Consider the following 21,224-nt stretch of genomic DNA (forward strand, 5'->3'; position numbering starts at 1 on the left):
TGAGAAGCACGCCATTCCGAAGGTTTACCCGCAATCGATCAACAAGCTTGAGAGATAAATACGCCCATGATCCCTTCCCTCCACCTAGCCGTGGAATCCCAAGTTCAAAACCCACCCAGAAAGAAAGAATCTGGCCGAAATTTCCACAAATGGCACAAGCAAACGTCCCAGCGACAGACCCCGCAGTGTACGAGGCGCACCGGGAGAAATGGACTGCTCTCCCCGACTCCGCAGACGCATGGCTTGCACGAGCGCGTGAAGTAGCTGAAGTCCTTGCCCAGGATGCGGCCCAGAGAGATCAGGACAACAAGTCCCCTCGCGCAGAGGTCGCTTTACTGAAGCATTCCGGTCTCTTGAAACTTCTCGGGCCGAAGAAGTATGGCGGCGGAGAACAGCCATGGCATGTGGGCTACAAGGCGATCCGAGAAGTGGCCAAGGGTGACGGGTGTGTGCATCAGTAGTCAACAGGCGGATAGTAGCTAATTGAGTATATCAGGTCCATTGGCATGCTCCTCGGATATCATCTCCTCTGGTCGACGACCGCCAATGTGGTCGGAACGGCCGAACAAGCGGACCGTCTGCAGGAATTGATCATCACGAACAATCTTTTCGTCGGAGGAGCAGTGAATCCTCGCGACAATGACTTGAGGATAACGGCAGACGGTGACTCGATCATCTTCAATGGATTCAAGCATTTCAATACAGGTGGCGTGGTGTCTGATCTCACGGTCCTTGAAGGCGTGCTGGACGGAACCCAGGATCATATATTTGCCATTGTGGAAAGCAATCAACCGGGCATTCAATTCGCATACAACTGGAAGAATATCGGTCTGCGTTTGACAGAATCGGGGAGTGTCAAGATCGAGAATGTGCGTGCATCATGGACAGATGCTTTGGGATGGGACGCAACAAGCAAAAGACCACTCGCAGAGGTTCTCACCATCCCCTTTGCCTCCTTGTTTCTGCCTACGTAAGTACTATATGATCCTCCTCCGGACGGTGTATACTGACTATGTTAGAATTCAACTGGTCTTCAGCAACTTCTACCTCGGCATCGCCATCGGCGCCCTCGAATTCGCAGCCAAGTATACCACAACATCCACACGCGCCTGGCCCTACGGCGGGGACAACAAGGAGGCAGCCACTGACGAGTTCTACATTCTCGAACGGTACGGGAACTTCTTTGCACACCTGCGTGCTGCAGAAGCACTGGCAGACAGAGCGGGCGATCGACTTTCAGCGCTATACGAGCGTCATTCAGGCGATCGGTCCAAGGTGACTGCCGAGGAGCGAGGGGAGGTGGCTGAATGGATCGCAAGTGTGAAGGTGGTTACTACTGATGTTGGCCTCCAAGTCACGTCTGGCATATTCGAGGTGACCGGCGCTCGAGCGACGTCGCTGAAAGTGGGACTGGACAGGTTCTGGAGGGATATCAGGACGCACACCTTGCATGACCCCGTGGCGTACAAGAACCGGGAGCTCGGCAGATATGTGCTGCTACATGAGTACCCGGAGCCTACATGGTATACCTAAATCTTCTATTCAGGCTTTGATCATGCAGTGATAGCTTGCTGGATATTAGATATATGCTAGTCTGAAAGTCAACCCTGGGTGCACTGATGGGGATCTGATCATTTGAACCTGCTTTTCTTGCAATATCAAATCATGACGAAGATACGTATCGCCGACGAGCAACCACTCCCTTTCCCACGGTCGTAAAAGAAATGGCAGACTCGCCAAGATAGTACAACACCAAGTCCCACCAGCTCTGATCCTGTTATATCCGCCTGCCTATTCCGCGAATAGAGCCAAAGAGGATGTGTATATGCACTTTTATTACCAGGGAGGTCTGCTAACTGTGCCTCTAGCACTAAATCAGGGTAGGATAAGCCCTGAGAGGGGGATATGCTTGCAGCCACGCCAGAGTGTTACTCTTTACTTGCCGTGTCAAGCGTCCCAAGCCTTAAATGTCGAGTGCTGCCAGCAGACGGGCTGGTTCATACATACCAGTCACCCCCAACATGCCTGCACCTGTTGTTTGCAGGAAAGCAACATCTAGAGCCTGACCTGTCCCCGTGTACTGGAAGCCCGGACGCGGAAATCATGGAAAGTTAAAGAGCTGAGACTATATCTCTTCTATTGGCGGATTTTCAGTGTACTTTCAGTGAATGGATCGCTCACAGCGTCAACAAGATCACCCGATACCCGTACAGGTGAAGCACATTTGACTCGTCGGATCTGCCGCTTACCGCAGGATCGTGAAGCTCCGCAAAATACGCATAGTTGCCATGCAGTGGAATACCGCGAGATATAGACTGGCGGAAAAAGAGGGACACTGGGCGTTCTTCATGCAGCTTAGGAACCCATGATGGCCAATAGTCATGTAAAGGATGGGTGGTATGCTTTACAAGCTATAATATGTTGAGATCTCGCGGCTGCTGGCGCACACTGTACCCCGTAAAGTCTCGGTACACTTCTCGGACAGTATTGGAATGGTTGGGTCTCAGGGTAGCAGGTTTGAGGAAGTTGAGATTTGGTCCGCTTTTTAGAGAGCCATATTACCCCAGTCGGAAACGTGAGCAAGACCTCGGTAAAGGGCCAAGATTGATGGGCTGATTCGATATGAAGAAGTGGCAGAGATCCTCGTTCTAGCATGAGCTGTGTCCCCATTTTGCATAGACGCGTTTGAGCTTCTAGCAGGTTCACAGCGATTTATACTCCTGTCAGCAATTTCTGCCATAAACGACCTTCAAGCTGCTAGTATCAGAAAGCCTTCAGTATTCCCTACTGACGGTCACGGGGGGTGTCATTGCACATATATTCTAGCTTTTGCTGGACTGCTAATAGTAATCAATAGCCAACAGGGAGGTGTATAAATTTAAGCTCGATAGATTTAGGCTCAGGGATTAATTCTTCCTGTAGATAGCTCCTTGTCCCTGAGATCAGCTCAGCCTGGCATACTTGCTTCTTAGAATGCCAGTAGACCGAAGACGTTGATGATTGTAGTATTAGAAGTCAGTTGATATATTGGAGACGATATTTGACTGCATTGAAGAGTAGAACAGTGTCAAAACAGCCTTAATAATGTTTCTAAACGTTAAAGCCAGCCCACCTACTTTACTTTCTAAGAGACTGTTTACTCCACTAAAGCATACTTAAAGGACCAGTCAGCTTTTACGGCCTTCGCCTCATAATGGTAGGTTACATTTTTCTAATATGGATAAATGCACAGTCTCACTAGTCACGGACTATATCTCGCGCCCCGGCAAGCGCCTTTGTTAGCCACCTTGGCCTTGTCTTCTCCACCTATAAGACGACAATTGCCGCCCAAACGAGTCATGCCAAGGACTGTTGGATGCAGGTTGCTTGCTGAGCCATCAAACACAGCCGATTTCCCGAGTTCCCCTGAAGGCTGAATTTGCCCCATCGCGAGACGGATAAGACTGACCTTCCCTCATAATCTTCGCTCTCTGTTCCTCACGTTAGCCCTCAAAAAATGCGAGAGGGCGATCATCAGCAAAATGGAAGTCAATAGCGCCGTTGCTCTTCGGCGACTGTCGCTGAGCACAGTATCTAGCCCCAGCGACCGAGCGCCTGAGTATTCCGAGAGTGATCTTTCCCCGGACTCTGCTACGTCTCACAACGAGGAGCCCCCGGCATATTCGCATGCACCTCCAGCAACCCAAGTTCCTGGACGAGGATACAGTACAAGGCTTCATCGCTCGTCAAATGTCTTCCTGCTCACTCTTCTGTATGCAGCGCTGGCTATCTACGCGTGGACTGCGATCGTCTACCTTTCCTTTCGTCCTATGAATGCCAAGTCGTGGGGCCCATATCTAGAAGACCATTATCACTATCCCAAATCCTTGGACTATGTGCCGAATAAAGGCATTTACCGCTCTGCCGTGGTGATCAGGACCCTTATTATTATCATCACACTACCTTGGCTTTCCGCCGTATGTGCAAGTGCGGCGGTCATCTATGTGCAGAATCAAAAGACGGCCAACAGCCTGCGAATGCGGCAGGTTACGAATCTGGCGGACCGTCGATGGTTGGATATCACCCTGTACAGAACCCTTCTCTCCGGAGGATGGAAGAAGCATGGCAGTACATTCGTGGTTATTGCCATCATCCTTCATCTGATTGCCGCCTTGACCTATCCCATCCAGTCCATCTTCCTCGAAACAACGACGATCCGTGTCCCCCAATCCCTCAACAGGGTGGCTACCATAGCCGATTTTCCCTTCCTTAGATACCATGCAACAGATACCTCGCCCACAGGCAATGACATCCTGACGGCTCGCAGCGCTCTCAGCGACGCGAACTCCATCTCCGTCCAGCCGTTTCTGTGGCGAAACATGTCCGGGGTTCAATTGCCTACCCTGAATGACATTCTATCCGTGAACGACTCGTTCTATGCTCAGCTTCCAAATGGATTCAACACGGGCGTACTGCGGCAGTTTGCACCTCGCGTGAACTCCACTGCCACGTACGAGACTGTCACTGCCAGCGAATTTCCGTCGAACTGCGGCAGCATCCCTGGGGCTTTTAATTCCCAATACTATTCCGAATACATGTGGTACGAAAGCACTAAAAACTGGGGAGTCACGGCGTGTATGCCTGCCAACCTGACTATGTCACCGTGGCAGATGACGCGAGATCGTCAGGAGTTCTCCGAAACCCTCTATTTGAATTTTACTATCACAGAGGGATCCTCCCGCGACACGCCGACTGGCGGCAAGCTGTACCGAATCACAGTCAACACCACCGCTGGATACTTCGAGTTACCAAACTACATGAATAAAGGGATGCCCGGTCCACTGCTGGAGAAAGACCCCCGTAGCCTCTGCGGCACAGACTGTCGCTATCAGACCTATGACTATATCAGTACCAACCGGGTCCGTCGCGACAACATTACCATAGACACCCTCGACGCAGCGTCCTGGGACCCAATCAGAACGGTAAACAAAGGTCCTCTTCTCACGACGGCACTCGCGATGTTTGGCCCGGGCTCTTTCGTGGACACATTCGCTCCAAAATACTATGTCATGCTGGACAGCTTCCACACAGCCAACTTCACAGGCAATATCTGTCTGGACATTCCTCCACTCCTCAATCTGATCCTGCCTGACTCTTACTTCTACTCTCCCCGACAATACTGCCTAGATACTCCCGTAGGGGTCGACTGGGGCTACAGTGCCGACATCTTCATCCAGCAATGGCTTGCTTACTTCCTCGATGCCGAGGACCGATTCCCCTTAATCTTCACGGCGGCAGCCTTCCTATCTAACAAGCAAATGCTCGAGTCAGTGTATGGTCGGTGGGAGATATACCAGGACCTCGGGGCTGAGATGAATATTCCAACCATCTCTCGCGCAGGGATAATCGTCGGCTCGGTCATGATGGCTCTTTATATCATCCCGCTGGTGGGACTCGCATTTTACGCGGCTTATTATCCACGGTGGACGGAACGGTTGGATTCCTTCGTGATGCTGCGCTTCGGGGCCGCTATTGGCGATAAAATGCTCCCTCTGCGGGTGGCCCGGACAACAGACAAGATTCCGGTATTAGACGAAATTCCGGGTGTTGTGAGGGATGTGTCTATTGCGGACGGAGATGAGATTCTTCCGATGGGGACTTTGGGACTTGGAGATGGACGGCCATTGCAGAGGCATCGTCGGTATGAGGCCTTTAAGGAAAGCGATGAACCCTTAACGCAGGCAGAGCGCAGGACGCTGCAATCGAGAATCAATGATGATCCGATCCAGGGGTAATCAGTGCAAATGAGCTGCTTTTATCTGGCAATATAACTGTGTATATATAGATACGTGTGAAGGAGAACGTCTGGCCCTGTGAAGTAACGTTCCAGATAGCAAGCAGATTTGTTGTTAGTATCTGGTTTCGCCGCACCCCTGAGGTGGAGAGGAGAGGGGTTGACGCTGTCTAGGAACAAGCTCATGCCGAATCACTATTGCTAGATGCCACTAGTGGGTGAATAGGTGGTGTTGAGGGTGGTGAATCTGCAGATTTTTGGGCAGTGAGTGAGGAAAAGGACGTCATGATTTCAGAACCATACTTTGGCAAAACCTCGCTAGATGGGAAGCCAGGAATTCACAGGCCAAGTAGAACTATCAATAGACAGGAACTCAAGTCATGCTTTCTCATCAAACACAAGCTGAGAAACAACACCAACCGCAGCCAACGACCCATGGCTCATCGACAAACTGGCCGCCTTCATTGCCATGCCGCAGTCACCTGTTGCAAAACAGCCCCGGGTGCTGGTCTCCCCAAACGGAGCACTGGTCTTGAATTCCGATCCCTGGGTTGACAATTCCAGGTCGAGATTGTTCTCGAAACCAAGCAACGGCACCGTCTTCATTGCATGCACCAGAAAAGCTTCCTTCTTTGTAGTGCCATCCTCCAACTCTACAATCACAGGGACCCCATCCGTCTCTTTCAGCTGCCGGATAACATGCGAGTCGACTGTTATCCAGTCATCGCGCTTGACTTCTTGACGGATGGTGTCTGCCAGTGCCTCGTTGCCGTTGGTGTAGATGGTGACCGTCCCGGCAAGGTTGTGTGCCAGTCGGGTCAGATGCTCAGCAACTCGGGGGATGGCAGTCGGTCCAATGGCCAACACCCCGACCGAGCCTGCTCCACGCTCTTCAAATCCGTGACAGAAAAGACAATGGTATCTGTATACAGATGTTAGTCTGCCCTCGTCTTCGAGTCAGATAACTCACATTGACTTCGGCCAACAAGCCGCATACCCCGGCACAGACGGAATCTCATCCCTTACACCCGTTGCCAAAACAAGCTTGCGGCCTCTCCAGACCTTCCCCGTGACATCTGTCGCCTCAAACTCGCCCGAGTCAAGCTTCCAGACTCTGCGGAGCGCAGCATCCGACAGCGTGACCGTCCCGTATCGTCCCTCGGTCAATTCCCGACGCGCAGCGGCGCGGTAGTCGGCTGGATTGGCATGGTCCCAGGTTGGGAAGTTATGCATGTGCTCAGCGAGCGAGTTGCGGTAGGTCAGCGAGTCAAAGACCACCGCTGTGCGAAGGGCGCGACAAAGGCCGAGGGCTGTTGCTAAGCCTGCCGGGCCGCCGCCGACGATGAGGCAGTCGTAGGAAGTGGTCATACTGTAAGCTTGATCGAAATAGAGAGATGCTAATTGCGCAGTTGAAAATTTTTGTCCTTGGTCCTGCGGTCTCCTTATATGTTGGGTGTACTGGGCTACGCAGCCTAGATGTCGGACCTGTCAGGTACCTACCTCCGAAGTAGTAAATGGACTTTAAGCGGCCGATGAAACTGGTAAGATGAGGCAAGCAGGGCGGACTCGGAGGTGACAAGTCAATGGCCGAGCCAGCAGCATGGCACTGATGAGCATCATGGTAGGCTGAATTGAACATTGTCATGCCCTCGGCGATGACCATGCCAAGCCCGCTTTCCTTCGACAGAAAGACTGGTCTATACGAAAAGTCTCGAGTGGCTTGAGTGACTCATTAGTATCTCAAGTCTCGACAGTTTCGTGCACAAATGGCGGGTTTTGGAGTCGCGTATCACAGCTATAACGCTGGCGGCTTTTGCAAAAGCCGCTCCGCCGCTGCCTCTCTATGGTGTTTTGGCAAAGCTTCACCAGATTGAATTCCAACAAAACGACCGATCTATACGAGAAGTCTCCAGGGGCTTGAGTGACTCATTTATCCCTCAAGTCCCAACAGTTTCGTCCACAAATAACGGGGTTTGGACTCTCATATCACAGCCACAACGCTGGCGGATTTTGCAAAAGCCGCTCCGCCGCTGCCTCTATGCTGGTCTAGCAAAACATCACCACATTGAATTCCAAAAACTCTAATATGCGTCACTGTGTACTATCACTTATTATCAACCTCTTTGATCTTGTACTCAAACATCTGATTTAAGGGAATCTTCATCCTCATTCTCCAGCTCCACTGATTCTACACCGGCCGCAGGAACACGATGTTCAAATCTCTTCCCCTCCGCAGAGCTGGGTGCCTGCTCCCGGGCAAGGCATATATAACAGGAGATACTCTGGCAGAAGACCTGGTTAAATGATGGGCATTGCTTAATCCATGCTATGTGCTCATGGTACAGATAATCTCCATGGATATTCATGACTTGGGTGAATGGTATGTAGAGATGTTTTCTAGTCAGTAGGATGCTAGGGATACTATTAGTTAGTTATATATTTGTGTTTACTCATCACATATTGGATGCGGTGGAGTATAGTGGTAGTAGTAGTATTCATATCCGTACAGCTGCCCTCTCTAGGAGCTGCTATGCCGAGGGAGTCGTTTCCATGAGCTGACATCCTACTATCTAGACCTAGATACACTTAACGCCTTGTAAAGGCGACCAAAAAACATACAACAGCGAAAGTATGGAGGTGGTCACCAGGCGCTGCTTGTTCGATTCTAGGCGCGTGGGCGCGCCCTATTCAGTCATCCTTCAGGGTCGATTTATGGTTGATTCAGGCCGGTGGGCATGATCCACCCGTATTTGCGCTGCCTGATTCAATTTAAGGCCTATAATATCTCTTCGAGCCAGAAGGCTCTAATAGTAAGCACGGCCTTTTGGTAAAGATATCACAGTACATTAGAAAGCTCTATCAGGACAAGGAGATAAACTGCATATTAAACGATATACTATGGTATATTGCATATATAATGTTAGTAAGCTCCACCGGAAATCACTCCTTTATTAGGTAAAGATGAATTTCTGGTCTATATACACGCCCTACCATATATATATCCACGCACAATGATATCAAAATTTAGTATGACCACCACCTGCCTCAATGACTGCACGGCACCTTTCAGGCATAGATTTCAGTAGATCTTGCAGAAAATTAGCTGGAATAGCATCCCAGGCCTCTCTAAGGGCAATCCTAAGCTCTGATAGTGTCATATGTTCAGGGAAATTTGCCTGAAGATAGTTCTTCATCTAATTCCACACCATTTCAATTAGGTTGAGATCAGGACTCAGGAGAGAAAGGCGGCCATCTAATCATATAAACTCCACCCCTCTCAAGCTCTTGAATAGTAGATTAAGCACTATGGCCTGGAGCACCATCCTGTACTAGTTAAAGATGAGGATGGTGATGGATATACTCTGTTATAAGAGGCACTATGTTGAATATAGCTTTGAGCATTTATTATACCCTATTCCTTCTCCCAGAATACCATAGGGCCTTTAGTAGTTCCATGGAATGAGCCCCAAAACATCTATCCTATCTTACATGGGCGCCGTTCAATAATACAGTCTTCATGGAAGACCTCATCCTTATGGCAAGTAACCCACGTACGTGTATGGCGGCCTGGATTTACCCATGTCTCATCAGACCATCGTATAGCTTCCCATTGACTAGGAGACCAGTTAAGGTGCTCCTTGTAGCGGGCAGGGCCCGCAAATTGCTCGAGCCCGTCTATCGGGCACTCGCGAGGTCATGTACACCCCGGACGCGAAGTCCTGATCACGTGACATTGTTTACCGTGCGCGTGTTGATATTTGTTCGGCCGCCGCGGCCTTAGTTAGAAGTTCCTTAGCGAGTTCTTACAGTCCAAACCTATAATATAGGTTGAATTGGTTTCTAGCCCGCGACACTCCTGTGCCCAAAGGAGCCATTTCTGCTTATTCTTAGGAGATAGTGGTGGTTTCCTTCAAGCAATATATCTTCGATAGCCTCTAGAAAGTAAGGCTGATTGGATTACCCATTAAGAATAGCCTAGATCAAGATGTATGGCTAATTCTCTATAAGTTAGGTATCTTACATAGTTAATCCCTTTTTCTTACCAAGACTTGTCTTCCTTGCAGAGAAAAGCTTAACCGAGTTACACTAATCTAATAAGCTTGCACCTAATGCAGATAGCGTAAATTATGTTTGTACAGTACAAATTCTGCTTCATTTTAGTTAGCATTATGGTAGACTTGTTGTAGATTGGATGAATAAAAAAGGACATGTAGAAGTGAGATACTTTTGGGACAGTAAAAGAAAGCAGATTCCATCTGGAGCGATAGTTGCTATTCTGACATTGCTCTGTGCGTACATCTCGCGACCACAAAGCTTCATCCTCTGGAATCTGTTGCCCAAAAAAATTTGCTACCGCCACGTGACCCATCCGTTAATATGGTCAGATCTAGGAGAACTCGCAGTGCAGCGAAGCGACTCTATCAGAGAGTCCAATCAAAGCTATTTGTGTCCAAGAGAAAAAGACAGAGAGAGGTTGAGATTACAATTCAATGCTACGACCGGCGTCCCACCAATATTGTTATGTTTGTGACTTCCTGGGATGCAGCCCGTGGATAAATTATGAGTCAAAATACGATACATATAATCATCGCAAAAGTATGCTCATTCTGTAAGACAAGCTCCGCCTTTATCGAGAGACTGAAATAGTCGTAAGGACCCACTTCAGAATAGGAAGATCTATTGAGGGTACACTGTCTGAATAATGTAACTAGATACATCTTATGTAGGAAAATTCAAGACCCCTTGTGTATTGATTTTGACTTGCGGGAAAACATAAGCTGTCAACTATACTTGGGTCTAGTTATCGATATACTAACGAATTTGGTGGATCTCCAGGCTTCAAATCATTTCTCCGCCTCTTAAAGGTGAACATTCACCTGAACTAATGCGTCTTCCATCCTGTGGAATATTTGGTATATCTGTTCTTATAGCTATAGTAGGGCTCGCTTCAACTCTGCATGCCATGCTAACTCCGCCTTCAAGTAGCCAACTTCATAGGCTAAGTCTTCAATCTGCTTTTTCATGCTCTGCGAGTATGATTTGGATCATTGGAGGCGTGAGGGAAGCCATTCAATATTAGAAGATGTACCACCATGTTGAAGAATTTCATGGTCTTGAGGTGTAATCTCTTCCGCGATCGAGTAAAGCGATCAGTTCTGGTCCATTGCTCCGGCACATCTTCTTGAAGATACTTGAAAGTGTTTAAGGTGTGCTTGACTTCTAAACAGATCGCGTAGAGGGATGTTGCGTTCTTTCATGCGGCATCGGAATGGATAGCCAGCTGTCAAACAGAAAACGCATAAGACGGTAACGTTAAAGAAGCGCTACATATAAATACTGCGTAAGCCTGCCTATTATCTAGGCACTCCCAAACGTCGCTATCTCGGTACAGGAAAATTATGAAAGATTACGAAGGTTAAGAGTAAGTAATATATTAACAAATCTGACCAATGATATTGGCCGTCGATGGCCCCGAGACTCCAGCAATAACTGATGACCAAGAAGTGGAATATTCCTTATTGTATATTTAAGTAGATCAGCCTCTAGTAAGGGAGGATCCTGCTTACAATATCTGTTCCAGAGGAAAAGGAAATCTTAGCAATCAGCAAGGGCCTGCGCAGATATTTAACGTCCCTCGTTCTACCCTACGCGATCGGTTTATAAGCAGTAAATATCGCGATGAAGCACGCCGCAAATGGCTATAAAGAGACTCCGAATGAAGAGGAGTCGCTTATTAGATGGATCAACGTAGAGCGGCTCCACGACCGTCCCATGTGGGAGAAATGGCAAATATCCCGCTCACAAAGCGTGGTTCAACTTACTACTCAGACTGAAGGAGAGAGATCGGTATATAATTTCATCAATCGGCACGATGAGATTAGAACCCGATGTCCTCTTTTTCTTTATAAAAACTGTTAATTTTTTACCTGACTGCAAGAATTGGAGGCTTACATCTCTTTCAACTTCGCCTGCTCGCCTTCCTGTTTTGTATACTTCTCTGTGATCTTGCGTTCTTCGTGCTCGCCACATTTACCATCTAACCTACCTTTTAGCAGTCATCTTCTCGCCCGTCTCATGCCCCTTGTGTGCATTAACCCCCTCGCTGTGACTGAACTTATTAAATCTTGTATTATTTCCTTTCGTCTAATGGTGTGTTGCGCATACCATTTGTAGTGGCAGAGCTAGAGGTAATATGAATAATTGGTGAAAGAATTCCTGTCTGGGAACGGAAGAGTACTCAAGCAAAGAGATATAGAGAGCATATCGCCAAGGTCCACATACATTCCTTAAACGAACATTGCCATGAGGGCGTCGATTATTATTGTTGCCTACACCTGAGACGGGGCAACTCGCATGTATATGAATAGGTCTAGTTTTCAAAAGGTCCGCAAAATTCAGCGGTTCCATCCCAGTGCTTTGCTTCAATGGCATGTAATGACTTAAGGCACAATGATAATACTTGGTCAGCTCGGACAAACCTGGAAAACGTCTGTGTCATCGCTGTTTCACCTCATGGGGTTTCTACAGCATATGCTCTGCAGCAAGCTTGGCGAAGAACGCATGATCCTCTTTGGTTTTGTTCCTACACCCTTTTTCCTTCTGGGGTCTCTTGAAGAAATATGATCACCACCACTTGAGCAAACCCTGCTGATTGTCCTTATGACTTGCTAAATATAAGTAAGATAACAACCTACCCCAAATCCAGCCTCTGCGCCTCACACATCCCCGCATAAATGCCCGCCAACCGAACCAACTCCCTATGCCTCCCCACCTCCACAACCCTGCCCCCCAAAAGCACAAAAATACAGTCCGCGTCTTTCACCGTCGACAGCCGGTGCGCAACAGCAACCGTAATCCTCTCTCCATCCATAGCAGCTTGCATCAGTGCAGCCTGAACAACCCTTTCCGACTCTGTATCCAGCGCACTTGTCGCCTCATCAAGCAGTATAACTTTCGGATTCCGAATCAAAGCCCTTGCTATCGCAATCCGCTGACGCTGACCGCCCGAGAGCTGGCTTCCGCTCGTGCCGCAGGGAGTGTGGAGTCCGTCAGGCAGGGAGGAGACGAATTCCCAGATATTGGCGGCACGGCAAGCGGCTTCAATTTGCGCTAGAGCAGGCGGCGATGCGACTGTGGATGAGATGTCAAGACCATGCGAGATATTCTCGAGGATCGTGCCGGGAAACAGAGTAAGCTCCTGTTGGACGAGGGCGATTTGGCTTCTGTAGGCGATAGGGTTTAGATTTGGGAGAGGGGCGGAGTTGATGGTGATGATGCCGTGGCTCGGGTCGTAGTAGCGTTCAAGGAGAGAGATCATCGTGCTTTTGCCGCAGCCGGAGGCTCCGACGAATGCTACAAATTGGCCTCTTCCAATCTGTTTTATGGTAAGTAGACATATCGAGAGAGGTTCGACGCTTGGGAAGATTGCGAAAGGAGTGGATATACGTTCAGAGATATGCCATTCAGGACACGGGTGTCCGGTGCGAGGGGGTATGAGAAGACAACGTCCTGGAAGTTGATGGATTGCCAGTCTTTAGGAGGACGGTTGTCCCGGTTTTCGTCCGTCTCCTGGATCAAGGGCTGGAGGTTTTTTATCCAAAAGTAATAGTTTGCTGCTGCATTTGCCTTCGTGAAGCCTACAGTTGACATGCCGTTAGCAAGGGCTCGTGCCCTCAACAACCGTGTCTGTACAAAAAGTGGACATACTGCTCGAGAAGCTGAATAGCTGACCCGCTGCCTGACCCGAGAAATACACGCCCATGAAGGACACAATAAACTGATAGAAATTGATAGCGTCATCGTTTATCAGCTTTGAACCCCACCTAGAGCGAGACATGTTAGCCAGACGTTTTGAGAGATTGACGGACGTAGAGCAGGCCTACCAAAATCCTAAGCCCAAGATAAAATACTCGATCGACTGAGTCAGGGCATACGGTATCATCATGATGAAAAACGGGGCGGTAGATGAGCGAATCGCCGCATCGAGCTCGTTCGTGTATTTCTTCAAAGTTGATTCTTCCATCGCCAGAGATGTGATGGTACGAATAGCGAGCACTGCCTCCGAGGCTATCGATGCACTGTGTGAGAATCTCTTGCCCATATCGGTGTCCATTTTCGTTTCGAGGCGAATGCGCGCATACCCTGACAGCACCATTGGAGGTAAACCAACAAAGACCGCCATAAGTCCTAGTTTCCAGGACACAACGAGAGACAGAATGGTACAGGCAAGCACGTTGATAGTGGACATGATAACCAAACCAACGTTAAAGCCCATCAGTTCGAGAACTGCCTGGGGGAAAGAATCAAGTCGCTCGGTTAGTGCCCCCACGGAGTTTTCATGTCGATCAAAGAACCGGAGGTCTTGTTTAAGAATGGAATCAAGAATCTGATATCGAAATGTTTTACTAATAGACTGCATTCACATTAGTGACATGAAAGGGTTGGTCACCGGTGGAGTGATGCCTACCTGCGCGACCACATTGGTAGACCAACCCAGCCCGAAGTAGACTGTGAGGCAGCCCAAAGACATGACGAAATACATCAGAGCAATAAAATTACCTCTGCCGACCATGTCTGGAGACGAGAAGATATCCATGACACTCCCCAAAAGTAATGCTTGGCCAGGGAATATGGCAGCTACGTAAACGTTAGCCAAGTAATGATGGACAGGATAATGCCCTATTTCAACCGCACATACCTCCAGCCACACAACATGCGAGAGCGGCAAGGTACCAGTACTTCAGAGTCGGCATCGTACTCACCAGTCTCGCAATGCTGCGGAGAAGACCGGTCTTTTTGTACAAAATGTAGTCTTCCCGCTGCTGTATCTCACCTAATTCGCGCGCCACGGCGGTCTGATACGTCTCCATAGACGGAATAGACTTGGAGCTCGCATCAGAAATCTCCTGATCAATGTCGTGATCTGGCTTGTCGGTTGACTGTACCGTGGAGAGATCCTGTGCCTTGACCAGGTTCGCGTACGTACCGCCTCGGCCGACTAATTCCTCATGCCGGCCCTGTTCCACGATTTTTCCCTTTGACATCACCACAATATTGTCGGCGTTGCGGATGGTGGCCAACTTATGCGCAATTACAATCGTTGTACGATTTTTAGACGCACGATCCAACGCCTGTTGCACAAGAGCCTCAGCGTGTGGGTCCAGAGCGCTTGTTGCTTCGTCCAATAGAAGAACTTTCGGTTCGGAGACGATACTCCGTGCAATGGCAATTCGCTGTTTCTGTCCACCAGACAGAAGACCCCCCTTCTGACCAACAGGGGAGTCGTAGCCGTCCGGAAGGTTCATAATGAAATCATGCGCAAATGCAAGTCTCGCTGCTTCCTCCACCCGCTGCTTCTGGGTCTCATATGGAGCCGTTTCCCACGGTGTGCCGATAAGGCCATTAGCTATATTCTCGAATACACTGCCGCTGAAGAGAACTGGTTCCTACAAAACAAAGTCAGCAGGGTCTTGGGGCCGTGAGCCCACGATAGAAGGTGTTAGATACCTGTTGCACAAGCCGAATATTGGTGCGTAACAATTTCAAATTCAATTGTTCTATGTTCTGACCGTCCAACCGGATAGTACCAGTCTGGGCCTTATACCATCGTTCCAGCAATCCCACAACTGTACTCTTTCCGGAGCCGCTCGCCCCCTTTTTTATCCGTAATATTAGCAATGCTATTAGTCTGAACATGAGACACAGAGGATAATTCGACACATACAACAAGAGCGGTGACTTTCCCCGCAGGAATATGCAGAGAGAAGTCGTCTAGAACACGAACGCTAGGCCGGCTAGGATAGCAGAATCCTATGTGGTCAAGCTCAAGGACACCGGAGGTAAACTCGGGCTTGTCCCCTGAATCATCAAATGGATTGATCTCCGAATTCCGGTCGATGAGGACAAACAGCTCTGTGGCAGCACTGGCAGCACGACTAAACGTTATCGAATGAGGAGCAATAGAGGTGATGGTACTTGCGGCGATGATGACGGAAAATAACACCCTATTGTCGCGTTAGCTGAATAGGCGCGGCTCGTAAACGGTGCACGGAACAAGAGGGCAATGATGGGGAACATACGCGAAGACGGTTCCAACGTTCGAAACATCACCCCGAGCAAGCATCTGAATCCCCTGCCAGAATGCCAGACCCATTCCAGCATATACTATAAAGAACTCCGCGCCAAATAAGAATCCATACAAGGCGCTCTTCTTCATCCCCAAGCCGTAGGCATCATCTAGGTATTGCGCATACCTCTGAACAACCCTAGGTCGGAGGTTAAACGCATGGATAGCTCGAATACCGCTGAAAATATTTTCCACGTATGTGCCAGCTTGAGCATAGACTTTAAGAATCTTTGACTCGATTACAGCATCAATAATCGACAGTCCTCCAACAACCAAGACCAGCGCAGGAACAACGCAGATAATAATCAATGTTAGTTTCCAATGAGTCACGAATGCAAGAATGAAAGCCGCGACAAATGTAGCAAGAGACTGGATCACAGTGCCTAGTTTTTCAGAGATTCCTGAATGTATGAGTTTTTTATTGGACGTGGCCTGCATGGAGATTGAGCCACTAACACCCTGGTCAAAGTACCCTGTCTCTTGACCCAGTGCGGCACGGAGGTAACGATATCGAATGTTTCGGACCAGGTTATGGCCGACGTACGTGAATAGCGCAGCGTATATATACGTACAACCAAACCGCGCTATCCCTATGTAGACAAAATATAGACTAATTCACATTAGTTTAGCTAGAGGTAAAAATTCTTTACAGGGTCATCCTTAGTTGCAGGGACTTACGATAGTTTGGTGACCTTGGACATGAAATTGTCGGAGACGGTAGAACCAACTGTAGAGCCGCTGAGAAGCGTCATGAAGTCTCCTAGTACGAGGTTCACCATGGCCAACGCAACGCCTGAGCCGATGGCAGCGAGCAGGCCGATCAGACCAAGGATATAGTCGAGTGTCTGTCCGAAGGTAAAGATCCTCTGCAGAGGGGGAAGAGCATCAACTTATTAGCGAGACATAAATCACGGAAAGGGGAAAGATCGCTGCGTACCAGGAAGCTCTTGAGAGCGGATCGCTGCACACCGGACTCTGCATAACCTTTCTCGTTCGGTGCCGTTGCGGACTCCGGAGTCACAGCCTTTTCCTCCGATTTTAATGGGTTTTCCATGGCGTTTGATTAGCTAGCACAAGAGAGGGTGATAGACGTCGTCGTTTAGAGAACTGGAAGAAAGCCTTATCCAGACCTGAAAGTGAGCTGGAAATGGTTGACTGGACCTCAATAGTGGGATTGTGGTTGCGATAGAAAGCAAACACTTTGGTAAAGACTCGTCGATATTCCTCACACCAGTCAACATCATCTTTCCATGTCGGGCCTTTGAATATCTCAAGATGTCACTGAGTCGTTCGGTGCGAGGGGACTCCATATTGCGCCAGCTGCTCAGCACACGCGGCGCTGATTCTAGTATTATTAGGTTCCCCACTCTATTTTCGCTGCTAAAATAGTGTAAATAAAGTGTGACTCGATTCCACGTACCCTCCTGATGCACCAGTGATAAGAGCTCGTCGGCCGCGGATTTCATTGAGAGACATTGTTGTAGGGTGAATATGCAGGAAGAGAATTCCCAGGCAAGTGGAAACTCTGATATGCAAGGACGAACATCCAAAAAGTCATGAAGTATACTCTTACTGCCAAGGTGACCTCTTCAAAAACAGAGCGGACGATAAGAACCTAACCGAGGGAGCTCCTCCCAAGTCCCTCCTTCCACTAATATAATTACTTCGTGTCTTCCCTTAGGTGGATACCTGCCACTCCACTTTTTTCTTCAACGTTCTGTCTACTTGATTTTTCACTCGTGGTTCCTGGACAACTGGCTTAGTACCATGCTAGAAAATTACTCAAGCAGAAAGAATATTGAAAATTAAAGAGAATACATTCAAAGAGTTGAAGGATAACATTGACGTTACAGAACGACCGGCTAATACAATTCAGTATTGATTGGTGTTACTAGGAGAGAAAGGAGTGTTCTTAACTCCCTAGTAACGATCCATTGATCTTTACGATTCCGATTTAGAAGCCAGTCTCATCAAAGTTGTATAGGTCTGAAGGATGGACACAGTTTCTAGCCATCAACCCTCTGAGATTATGAACCATGATTCGATGACTCAGGGCTCGTGTGCCTGCTTCCGTCCAATCTCAATAGCTCTTTACCTTCAAACTCGATATTCTAGATGCTGTTCAAGGAGGCGTTTCGTCCACTTTTCGCCAATTTGAAGAGGAGGGGTTGGTGGATCAGTATGGCCGCGACGGAGTATAGAATTTGCTGCATTACAGAGCTTACTGCCGCGCAGAAGATGACTCTTAGGCAGTATATTGATAAGCTTATCAAGTTGGACATCCCTCCGCGGCCACAGCAACGTGATGGTATCCAATCCGGCGGCGTTGAAGCCGCTGCATCAGGACATGAAACTCTCGCGCAGTTTTAGAAAAATTAGGTTTTTTCTCGCGTTTTAATGCCCGCATAGCTTCTTCAATTCGATATTCTATATCGTAATATGATTCATTTCTACAGTTGCAGATTGTTGTGGTACCAGAAGAATCTGGAAGTTGTTGTTTCGTTGCGGAGGTGCTGTGGACCCACTTACCTAGAATCAATCAACATGTAAGAGCTTCATGAATTGAACCACGTGACTGCCAAAGGCTTTGGCCCCATTTCTCCTGTGCGTAGCTTCTTGGAAGAGACTTAACACTCCATGCACACTGATGAGTCGCGGGCATGCTAGCCTGACCCACTGCGGTTTCAGTGAACCATCGTTACTTGATGCGGATATGCCACAGAGATAATCAAGCACTCGCTGGCCTTTAAGACTGCTTCATACTCGCCCTAACGTGGTCTACAACACGTCATAGTGCCAAGCGCAGAATCACGCTTTTCCTAATAGAACCAGCTGTTTCGGGTATTCCGAAGATCTACATCGCAAGGTCAGAGACTAGTTGGTATAGGGAGTATACAGGGTATGGGCGTAATACTCGCATGGAATAGATATCTTGAAGACCTTGAGCAACGCATCAAGGCGTGCCATCGTCTACTCCGCCGGATATATCCGAGAGCTGATCCTAGAGATCAAATTATGATCTCTCGAGCTCTGGAACGAGTAATGAACCCTACCTTACCCTGTCCCGGTAAGCCAGATCTTCTAACAGATATCACAGGAGGCATTCCCTGTAGACGTCAGCCTAGATGTCAAGTGCAGCACTGACGATATCGTCTATCTATCAAGGTGCAGGCTTGCAGGCAAGTTAAAGAGGTAGTTAACACTTAGGCAGGCAATACTAATCCTTATCTAACAGTTCCAGGCTGCAGGCAGGCTAGTATAGGCAGGCTTTCTATAGTAATAACATTCTCGTTGCTTAGTAGCGCATTTGAAAACACACAAAAGAAATTGACATCCAATTCTAAGGAACAGGTCTAACAGTACGTCTCCTTTATATCTAACTCGCCCGTGGCCTCAAGCCCGTCTCCCAATGAATATCGAATCCTCGGATGAGAACGAGATGAATCCTGGACAATGATTCTCATCGGAACTGTCCTTGTCAGAGTTCCTGACAAACCGGCGCCCCGCAGCTGGTCAAGATTATCTCCTCGGACGCCCGACAAAACTGAGATCAAACCGAATCCCTTTCCGATGGGGGTTTTGTAGCAGAAGCAGATTGAAAGCAGCATCACCGTGCAGATGGCCGGGTGGATGCATAGTGTGAGGTACAGACCCCAATTCGCCTTAAGGGTTAACCGTGTGGAATGGATAGTTTTGCTAGTTGGGGGATAGTACATTTCAGGATACACGTTGTTTGTCGGATCCATGTAGATGATGCGAGCCCAGAACATGCTTGCAACGGAGGTCGTCAATGATGGGAGCAGCCACGGCGACTGGCTCTGGGATTGTGCTGGGGAGTACCGAATCAACCATGTCGCCAAAAGAGGCAGCGTGTCGGCGTAATACGGCGTGGTGCTGTTGAAAACAACTTGCTTTGTCCTTTCTCCAGTACAGTGGCCACTGGTCAGTTGGATGCTACTGCGGGTCACTGTCCACTGTGCCTGACACTTTTCTTGCTGGATGTCAAACTTGTAGGCGTTCTTTCTGAAAGCGAGACTGGTGGATTCAGTTGTGTTGCTGTAGATGTTCAGCCCGTATGCATCTCCCTTGAAGAAGCCAATTAGACAATACGGGCCCGGGTTCTCACTATGCAAGCTGTCCAAGCCATTAATCATCCCCATCTGATAGCCATTGTAGAGGGAGATCGTCGACAGACCGGTGGGGTTATAGGAGTGGTTGAAAGCAGCGGTCCAAAAGGCATCATTGTCTTTATAGGACGATGTTAATGAATTGTATCGGGCGACTGTTCCACCCACTGCCGCTGACATGCTCCAAGATTCACCATCGGTCAGGTTCTGCTGGATAGAAGAGAGAAAGTCTGGCGAAGGTAAGTCCAGCAACGCCGTAGATGTATTGTCCAGGATGACCGTGTTAAATCCATACACGGCTGGGAACTGCGGAATCGAACAAGCGCTTGAAGATGCCGCTATGTACGGAATGCTTGCATTGATCATGTAATAGATCGAATTGTTCATCACGTTGAATGTGCCCAGAGGAAGCGGCACGAGGCCGTAGAACCGTGGAAAGTCGCTCTGGATCTCTATCGTGCTGCTTCCTCCAATGAGCTTCTTGTATGCCACACTGAGTCCCAGAGGGAGGAGGGTGAGGAGGAGGAAGCATGCACGCCAGCGTACGTCTGCTTTATCCAGAAACACGCTCTTCTTGATAATGGCCTCGTAGTTCTGCAGCGTCGGGCTCGTTCGTCGGGTCTCGAGAATGAGGAAGAATGTCGGCGCAAGAATGCCGGTACATTCATTCATCAGACTTAGCAACAATCCGATGACGATCAGCTGGTTAGTCAACCCTAGATTCCAAGACAGGCTCCACGCAGGTCCGATCGTAGGTTGGATAGCAAGGATCGAAACCACAAAGCATATCACGCAGCCCAACAGAGCGAGTACATGGCTCTGGTCACAGTACCATCGTCTTTCTGGCACTCCAAGCGACTTGGATGTTTCTGATGGGATCTGAGAGTACATCATGGGGTCAACAAATTGTACTGGTGCAATTTCAGGGTTAGAGATGACGAAAACTCAAAAGTTTTCACCACTCGACCGTCCAGTTTATATCACTGTCGCCCTCCAGTGCCATGTAGCCTTTGATGCGTTTTTCTGTATCCCTGCAAAAGAGCAAACAGTTCCGCTACTTATATACATACAATCAAACCTCTCTCTGCTTGACTGCAGCCTTATCAGCGTAGTTTAATTATGGTATATGTCAGATTTAGAGAGCGTGTGAAAAAGAGCATACAATCAGAAATAGGCTGTCTAATAAGCAGAATTTGGG

The 21,224-nt window shown here is 48.6% G+C and overlaps 5 protein-coding genes across 5 annotated transcripts; 2 read left to right on the plus strand and 3 right to left on the minus strand.

Moving 5' to 3' along the window:
- Positions 1–149: 149 nt before the first annotated feature.
- On the plus strand, positions 150–1,533 carry CDV56_108526 (thermophilic desulfurizing enzyme family protein; the record flags this gene model as incomplete). The annotated part of the gene is made up of 3 exons (XM_026762145.1): positions 150–445; positions 497–970; positions 1,020–1,533. 3 exons carry the CDS (start codon positions 150–152, stop codon positions 1,531–1,533), a joined length of 1,284 nt encoding a protein of 427 aa, XP_026616432.1.
- Positions 1,534–3,521: 1,988 nt separating this feature from the next.
- Positions 3,522–5,774, plus strand: CDV56_108610 (uncharacterized protein; the record flags this gene model as incomplete). Its single annotated transcript, XM_026762229.1, has 1 exon — positions 3,522–5,774. One exon carries the CDS (start codon positions 3,522–3,524, stop codon positions 5,772–5,774), a length of 2,253 nt encoding a protein of 750 aa, XP_026616433.1.
- Positions 5,775–6,151: 377 nt separating this feature from the next.
- On the minus strand, positions 6,152–7,141 carry CDV56_108667 (NAD(P)/FAD-dependent oxidoreductase; the record flags this gene model as incomplete). Its single annotated transcript, XM_026762286.1, has 2 exons — positions 6,152–6,695; positions 6,744–7,141. The coding sequence occupies 2 exons, from the start codon at positions 7,139–7,141 to the stop codon at positions 6,152–6,154; spliced, it is 942 nt and encodes a 313-aa protein (XP_026616434.1).
- Positions 7,142–12,464: 5,323 nt separating this feature from the next.
- CDV56_108800 (ABC transporter ATP-binding protein) lies at positions 12,465–16,953 on the minus strand (the record flags this gene model as incomplete). Its single annotated transcript, XM_026762419.1, has 11 exons — positions 12,465–13,148; positions 13,220–13,410; positions 13,481–13,596; positions 13,657–14,186; positions 14,241–14,410; positions 14,472–15,219; positions 15,281–15,427; positions 15,498–15,777; positions 15,853–16,509; positions 16,578–16,765; positions 16,837–16,953. 11 exons carry the CDS (start codon positions 16,951–16,953, stop codon positions 12,465–12,467), a joined length of 3,828 nt encoding a protein of 1,275 aa, XP_026616435.1.
- A 2,299-nt stretch (positions 16,954–19,252) lies between these two features.
- On the minus strand, positions 19,253–20,917 carry CDV56_108905 (uncharacterized protein; the record flags this gene model as incomplete). The annotated part of the gene is made up of 1 exon (XM_026762524.1): positions 19,253–20,917. The coding sequence occupies one exon, from the start codon at positions 20,915–20,917 to the stop codon at positions 19,253–19,255; it is 1,665 nt and encodes a 554-aa protein (XP_026616436.1).
- Positions 20,918–21,224: the final 307 nt, after the last annotated feature.

The sequence above is a fragment of the Aspergillus thermomutatus genome (assembly GCF_002237265.1).
Source record: "Aspergillus thermomutatus strain HMR AF 39 chromosome Unknown NODE_42, whole genome shotgun sequence".
NCBI classification, from domain to species: Eukaryota; Fungi; Ascomycota; class Eurotiomycetes; order Eurotiales; family Aspergillaceae; genus Aspergillus; species Aspergillus thermomutatus.